The sequence below is a fragment of the Musca vetustissima genome, unplaced genomic scaffold (assembly GCF_032173495.1).
Source record: "Musca vetustissima isolate MV318-11 ecotype Yass unplaced genomic scaffold, APGP_CSIRO_Mvet_v1 utg159743, whole genome shotgun sequence".
In the NCBI taxonomy this organism is placed as follows: domain Eukaryota; kingdom Metazoa; phylum Arthropoda; class Insecta; order Diptera; family Muscidae; genus Musca; species Musca vetustissima.
The window spans coordinates 1-8,619 of NW_026887580.1; the positions used below are offsets into that span (position 1 = coordinate 1).

The 8,619-nt window shown below is 32.7% G+C and overlaps 1 protein-coding gene across 2 annotated transcripts; it reads left to right on the plus strand.

Moving 5' to 3' along the window:
* Nucleotides 1-9: 9 nt before the first annotated feature.
* On the plus strand, nucleotides 10-2,954 carry LOC133335145 (uncharacterized). 2 transcript variants are annotated; one of them, XM_061543449.1, is made up of 6 exons: nucleotides 10-60; nucleotides 1,791-2,025; nucleotides 2,094-2,195; nucleotides 2,287-2,456; nucleotides 2,518-2,671; nucleotides 2,735-2,954. In XM_061543449.1, exons 2-6 carry the CDS (start codon nucleotides 1,962-1,964, stop codon nucleotides 2,860-2,862), a joined length of 618 nt encoding a protein of 205 aa, XP_061399433.1. In that variant the 5' UTR covers nucleotides 10-60; nucleotides 1,791-1,961; the 3' UTR covers nucleotides 2,863-2,954. The 2 variants fall into 2 exon arrangements, 1 of the variants encoding a protein (XP_061399433.1); XR_009754511.1 differs by lacking the exons at nucleotides 1,791-2,025; nucleotides 2,094-2,195 and having other exon boundaries at nucleotides 11-60.
* The last annotated feature ends 5,665 nt before the right edge of the window (nucleotides 2,955-8,619 follow it).

An 8,619-nucleotide genomic window follows, 5' to 3' on the forward strand; every position in this document is an offset into this window, starting at 1 on the left:
TGAAGTAATAAAATATAAATTGGTTTGTAAAATTTGATAGTTTTGTGTTTTTGTTTAAAGGTAAGTAAAATGATTAGCAAACGGCATTTAAAAAGATTAATAAAGAATGAAAAGGAAAAATATGTGGACAGATTTATGAATGTTGAGATAGGAAATATGGACAACACCTCCAATAATGAAAATGATTGTTATGAAATTGAAGATGCTGACTTAGTGGAAACTGAAACAGAACAAGTGGAAGAATTGGAATGTAATGGTAATGCACAAGAAAGTCAAAATTTAAGCATTAGCCAAAAATTGAAGGAATGGAATGTAAAACACAGAACATCACGAAGTTGTGTAAAGGACCTTATTGAAATATTAAGAGAGGAAAATATAGTTGTTACTCCATTTTATAAGTTCCATTGCCCGAATAGACCGATAGTGGAAAACATTGCTGGTGGTGCATACATGCACATTGGTTTGTCGTTCCATTTAAAGAGGATAGCCGAAGTATTAAATCTACCCACAAATATTATCATTGATATAAACGTAGATGGTTTGCCACTTTTCAGAAGTTCCAAGACACAGTTGTGGCCAACCAGTATTTCCAATTTGCGTTTTCGTTGGAAAAAGTAAGCCAGCGACATGTGAGGAATTTCTTTCTCGTTTTATTGATGAAGTATCACCATACTTGGGAACTGTCATAGAATTAAATGGCCGTAAAATTAGCATTAGAGCAGTTCTTTGTGACGCACCTGCCCGTGCATTCATTACAGGCACTCCTTCTCATGCATCACGACATGGATGCTCAAAATGTACGCAACGAGGAAAGAAATGTGAGGGAACATTAACATATAGCACAACATCGGAAATACTTATTTCAGATGAAGATTTTCGTGTGCGAAAATATCCTCATCATCACACGAAGAAGTACTTAACCCAAAAAACGCCATTAGAATTCCTTAATGTGCGAATGATTACCCAAATACCATTAGATTGCATGCATTTAGTGGATTTAGGCGTAATGCGAAAAATTTTGTTAAGGCTTATTAATAAGAAAATTTGTTTTCCAGCGCCAAGGGAAAATTTGCAAAACATTTCTAAAAAACTTTTATCTCTGCGTGGTCATATTTCATCCGAATTTGCACGAAAGCCACGATCAATGGATGATATTTCATATTGGAAAGCCACTGAGTTCAGACAGTTTTTGTTGTACACAGGTGTTGTAGTTTTAAAAGACGAAATACACGATGATGTGTACTATGAATTTTTATTGTTACACTGTTTTTACAGAATGATGTGCTGTCCCAAACACTGCGGGAAAAATTTGGATACAATTGAAATTCTCCTCAATTTATTTGTACAAAATTTCCCGCTAATATTTGGAGGAAATAGTGTTTCGTACAATGTACATAATCTACTTCATTTAAAAGAAAGTATTGACCTCATTGCTAATCCAACTGAAAATTCGTGCTGTTTGTTTGAAAATTATTTACAAAGTTTAAAAAAATGCGTAAAAAGGCCATCAAAGATTTTAGAACAAATTTATAGGAAAGTTTGTGAAGAAAAGTTTTGCACCAAAACACAATACAAAAGTCTTAATGCACACGAAACCAAATTTCATTTTAAAAGTTGTACTTTGACTTCGAAGGCACCGGATAACAACTGTTATATTAAAAACGGAATTCCTGTTCATATTCATGGATTTTCGCAAGAAAATGGAGGAACCCTCATTGGACACAAATTTTTAAATATTCGAAGTTTTTATAAAGAACCGTGTGATTCTATTTCATTAGGAATTTATTTAGTTGACTCCAAACTTTCTGGCGAACTTCAGAACTTTCCATTAAGTGAAGTAGAATGTAAAGCAATTCTATTTCCTTATAATTCTCAATCTGTATTGATTCCTATTCTACACGCCTGTTTTTAATACCTTTTTTTATTTATTTTTTATTTACACATGAGGAAAACTATATAGCATGTCTTCTTCACCGAGCCCACCAAAAAAAATAAAACGCATAACATTAACACCCTATTCTGAAAGTAAGTATTTGTTTATTTTATATTTAATGGGATTTTTTCTAAATATTCTAACTTTATTCTAATTTCAGACATACCTACATCAAATACTAACCTCAATGATGTTTTAAAGACAATTGAGGGTGTCAAAAAGGATGCAGAATCCTTACAAAACCAATTTAACGTCCTTCAAGGTAATTTTTTAATAAGAATATCTTCAATAAATTATTTATATATATATATATATATATATATATATGTATACATAAATGTATATAATCTTAGGACAGATCAAGTTTGTTGCAGAAGCACTGGCGGAAAATAAAGAATTATTGACCAAAATTTTAAAGCAAACATACGAAGAAATTCCGGTAATACAGAAGTTTCCAATAAAATCTGAAGAACAATTAATTGAAATTGACAAGGAAATAAATGCTGAAAATAGAAATCAATATGTAAGATATTTCATCATTTTTAATTTAAATATGAATAGCTGTATATCAAGTTTATCTTTAGATAAAAGCAATGAGATCAATGCTAGAACCAGCCGGGGTTCACAAAAACTTAAAATGCATCCTAAACGACAATGTTACCATGGCCTACAATGTCGACGGTGTTCAAGGGAAGAAAAGTTTTAAACAACTTAACAACTTTTATGGTGTTCTGTTAGGTAAGCATAATTATAGTCTTAAAACCCGATATAAATAATACATTTATATTTTTTCATTTTCAGAAGCGGTCTCAATGGCCAAAACAAATAATATTGGTCCAGCGGATGACCAAATTCGGAAGGCATTTCAATTGCAGAAAAGGAGAATTTTTAAAAATATATCGGTGCAAAGACATGCTGATCAAAAATAAGCCAGACAAATAATTTTCAGACGTTTATTTTCATTATTTGAAGTATTTTTGGTTTTGTTTTAAATAAATAATTTTGTATTTTTTGAATTAAATATGTGGATTTTGATTTCATAGGGATCTTCTGCATAGTACTGCGTATGCAGAATTCTTTTATTATTAATCATTAACGAAGTAGATCATTATTCATCGTTAACGAAGTAATGTATTATTCATTGTTAACGAAGTAGTTCATTATTAATGATAAACGAATAGTCACTGAACTTGTCATTACTGTTTTCGTTAATGGAAGGTAAACGAGAGGGTGACGATTACATACCTCCAATGACATCCCCATGTTAAATTCGTCACTCAAACGCGTGGCTAGTGTATTGGCGAGTAGGTACTGGTACTTTCTTTTGGAACAATGGTATAAGTACTTATGTAGTGCTTACCCGAACAAGCGGGTAATTAGTTGTACACATGTATTTACATACATACACACCGATATACAATAGCAGATATTTGGGGGACAAACAAAAACAAGTAAGTAAGTATCATCATATACATTCAGCTTGAATACAGATTTATTTTTGTTGTGTGAGTTTGTGTTTATTTTCATCTCATGAAACTCAATCGAAATACAGAAAACTATTTGCACGAAATATTGGCCATCGAAGCAAAAAAATAAATAATAAAAATGCATAAGAAAAATATTTGGTAATTAAATACCCAATGTAGTACCCTTTGTTAAAGATACGAAATCAAACATCGCGCTAATAGTTTTGAAATTAAAATGTTTTATTAGTTTCAAAAATTTAGCTTTTAATTGTGAATTCTTAATGTTTTTTTTTTCTGTAATACAGATTTAAATGAATAATAAGAAAAGTAGCAAGTGAAAAAAGGGTTAACTTTTGCCGGTACGAACTTTTCGAGCCATACTGACAGATACATGAAATGAAAATATCTATCTATCTATATATATAAAAGAGCTTAGTGTTAAGTGAGTGAGGGAGTGAGTGAGGGAGTGAGTGACTGACAGATCATCGCCCAGACGAAACGGCTAAAATGAAATTTTGTGTGTGGGTTGTTGCTGGTGTGTAGGCGTGAGATAAGGCTGGGTTTTTGGAAATTCGAACTAGAAGGATACGAAAAGTACTAAAATGTACCAAATATGGTACCCTTTGTATTAGGCGAACGGGAAGAGCTAGAATTCTGAAATTTGGAATGTGGGTCACTGATGGAAAGTTAGAAAGCTGTACAAAAGGGTTTTTGGAAATTCGACTTATAAGTGTACTAAAAGTACTAAAAATTACTAAATTTAGTTCTAATTGTATATATTTTGAACATATTGAACCTATATAGCTAGAATATTGAAATTTTATATGGAATACAGGTTGAGAAGTGGTGTTGATGTATGGAAATGCTTTAAGAAATTCGTACTTATGTGTATAAAAAGTACAAAATGGTACTATTTGCATTTAGTTGAGTGTATAGAGATGGAATCCGGAAAATCAGAATCAGGACTACTATTGGAGCAAGAGATTGAAGTAGCTTTAAAAAATCGTACTTATGTGTATAAAAAGTACAAAATGGTACTAAATTTGGTACTATTTGCATTTAGTTGAGTGTAAAGAGATGGAATCCGGAAAATCGGAATCAGGACTACTATTGGAGCACAAGATTGAAGCAGCTTTAAAAAATCGTACTTATGTGTACTTTTCGATACGATTTTTTAAAGCAATTTTTTAAAACAATTTGGTGGAAGTTGGATTTAGGTGAACAGATAGAACTGGAGTCTTCAAAAAAAAAAAAAAAAAAAAAACCAGTAAGGAAAGTAGTAAAGTCGGACGGGGCCGACTATATGATACCCTTCACCACTATGGGTATATTAAACAGGACTATTAGCATGAACTTGAATGAAATAAAATATGTGATATTTATCAAAATGTGAATCTACGTAGATCTATCCATAAAGTATGTAAATCGACTTCACACAAATATAAATAGGTCATCCGTTGGGCTATGTCTGTACTTCTAGAAAACGAAACTACATAATTCTATGCAAAATTTGATGTCAAACTGACTAACATGAGGAGTTTGATGCCCAATTTACTTGAAATCGGGCCAAATATTAAGCGATTTCAAACAAACTTGTCACAGGATAACTTATACTAATTTCAGAACGTTTTGTTCCTATTGGTTCCTTTGTGCGTCAAGTACTTAAAATCAATCTATAATAAAAGGGAGCTATATCTAAATGTGGACAGATTTTCACGAAACAACGCAGACATCAATCTAGGCTCAATTCAGTACGTTATGCCAAATTTCGTGCAAATCGAAAGATATATAGGGACTTTGGGGTACCATTTACATGAAATCGGACGAAACTATACATGGGAGCTATATCTAAATCTTGACCGATTTCCACGAAACTTTACATACATCATTCTAGACCTAAATGATTAGGCTGTACCAATTTTCGTGCAAATCGAAAGATATATAGGGACTTTGGGGCACCATTTACATGAAATCGGACGAAACTATATATGGGAGATATATCTAAATCAGGACCGATTTTCATGAAACTTGGCAGATATCATTCCAGGCTCAATTCAGTACGTTATGCCAAATTTCGTGGAAATCGAATGATATATCGGGACTTTGGGGCACCATTTACATGAAATCGGACGAAACTATATATGGGAGCTATATCTAAATCTGGACCGATTTTCTCTAAACTTGGCAGAAATCACTCTAGGCTTAATTCAGTACGTTATGCCAAATTTCGTGCAAATCAAAAGATATATAGGGACTTTGGGGCACCATTTACATGAAATCGGACGAACCTATATATGGGAGCTATATCTAAATCTGGACCGATTTTCTCGAAACTTGGCAGACATCACTCTAGGCTTAATTCAGTACGTTGTGCCAAATTTCGTGCAAATCAAAAGATATATAGGGACTTTGGGGCACCATTTTCCTGAAATCGGACGAAACTATATATGGGAGCTATATCTAAATCTGGACCGATTTTCACGAAACATAGCAGACATCATTATAGGCCTAAATGATTAGCCTGTACCAAATTTCGTGCAAATCGAAAGATATATAGGGACCGTTTACATTAAATCGGTTAAATATATATATGGGAGCTATATCTAAATCTGAACCGATTTTTCCCAATTTCAATAGGGTTCGTCCTTGGGCCGAATAAGTGACCTATGCCAAATTTCATCCAATTCGGATCATAAATGCGACCTGTACTTTGTTTACAATTTAACATGGACAGACAGACAGACAGACGGACGGACGGACGGACATGCATAAATCGACTTAGAAAGTGATTCTATGCATATTCTCAAAAGGAACCATGGGTCTATCTCGATTATTTTTGCCTGTTACAAACATATGCACAAAGACATAATACCCTGTACCACAGTGTGGTGAAGGGTATAAAAAAAATGAATGTTGAATGTAGGATTGAGGTAGTTACTTATTGGTACGAAAAGTACTATATGGAACCAAATTTAGTACAATTTGGATTTTGCTTAAACGAATGAGCTTAAACCTTGAAATTTGGAATTCTGATTACTGTTGAAGATTGAGCTATAGAGACATCTTTGGAAATTCGTATTTGTGTGTACGAAAAGTACTAAACGGCACTAGATTTGGTACAATTAGGATTTGGGTGAACGGAGAGAGCTGGAAACCTAAAATTTGAAATAATGGTTGCTGTTGGAGTGTATAATTCATATATGGAAGTATAGTACTTATGTGTACTAAATGGTACTAAATTTGGTACAACTTGGTTATTAGAGAACGGATAGAGCTGGTCTCCAGAATTTTGGAATTAAAATTACTGTTGAAGTGTAGGATTGACATAGGTTTGGAAATTTTTAATTATAGAAACAAAAAGTACTAAATGATGAAGGCTGATATTCTCCAGAATTTTGGAATTAAAATTACTGTTGGAGTGTAGGATTGACATAGGTTTGGAAATTTTTAATTATAGAAACAAAAAGTACTAAATGATGAAGGCTGATATTCTGAAATTTTTATTTAATATTACAGTTGGAGTGCAGAAGCATGTGTACTAAATGGTACAACACTTGGTACAATTTTGATTAGAGTTAACGGATAGAGATGGTAAATGAAAATTACAGAATTATGGAAGTATTGGAATTTCGTACTTATTGACACTTACTGGTACTAAATATGGTATAATTTGTTTTGTTTGAGCGGGAATCCTAAAATTTGGAGTTAAAATTAAGGTTGGAGTGTAGGATGAGACATGGAGGTAGTTATAAAAATTCGTAATTATCTACATATATAAAAGAGCTTATATATAACAGAGATCATCGTCCAGACGAAACGGCTGAAGCTAGAAATTTGAAATGTTGAGTGTGTAGGCGTGAGATAAGGCTGGGTTTTTGGAAATTCGAACTAGAAGGCGAACGGTAAGAGCTAGAATTCTGAAATTTGGAATGTAGGTCACTGATGGAAAGTTAGAAAGCTATACAAAAGGGTTTTTGGAAATTCGAACTATTAGTGTACTAAAAGTACTAAATTTAGTTCTAATTGTATATATATTGAACATATATAGCTAAAATCTTGAAATTTTATATGGAATACAGGTTGGGAAGTGGTGTTAATGTATGGAAATAGTTTAAGATTTTCGTACTTATGTTTTTTAAAAAGTACTAAGTGGTACTAAATTTGGTACTATTTGCTTTTAGTTGAGTGTATATAGATGGATTCAAAATTAAGGGTGGAGTGTAAGATTGAGATATCGAGGTAGTTTTGAAAATGCATGATTATGTGTACTAAATGGTACTAAGTTTATTACAATTTGGATTTAAATGAAAGGATAGAGATAGACATAGAAATAGAAAACTTATATTTGAAAATAAAATTACTGTTCGAGTACAGGATTGAGACAGTATTGAACGTAGACAGTATCAAACTTAACGTACAAACTTAAGGTACTAAATATGCTACAATTTTGATTTATGTGGACGGATAGGGCTGGGATCCTGAAATTTATTATTAAAATTACTGTTGGAGTGTGGAATTGAGGAAGATTTATAAAATCGTACCTACCTCTACGAAAAGTAATAAATGGTACTAAATTTGGTTCTTGGTGAACGGATAGAGATGGAATCCTTAAATGTGGACTAAAGGTTATTATTGGAGAACATGACTGGGGTAGGTTTGGAAATTCGTACTTAAGGGTACGAAAAGCACAAAATTTGGTACAATTCGGACTTAGGTGAACTGGTAGAATTGGAATCCCGAATGTTGCAACTTAGGTTACTGTGGGAGTGTAGATTTGATATAGTTTGGAATATGGGTACGAAAAGTACAGAATGGTACCAAATCTGGTACAATTTGGTTTTTGGTGAACAGACAGATCTGGAATTCTTAAATTTTGTCTTACGATTACTATTTGAAATCAGTATTGAGGTATGTTTGGAAATTCGTACTTATGAGTACGAAAAGTACTAAATTTGGACTTTGGTGGGATTAAGATTACTGTTGGAGAGTAAGATTGATGTAGTTTTAGAAATTCTTACGTATGACTATGGTGGTACTAAATTTGGAACAATTTGGATTTGGTTGGTCCTGAGATTGGGAATTTAGATTACTGTTAAAGTGTAGTATTTAGCTATGGAGATAACTTTGGAAACTCGAATTGATGTGTAGGAATAGTAAATAGAATAGCAAATGCACTAAATTTCGATTTCGGCAATGGAGAGAGCTGGAAACCTAAAGTTT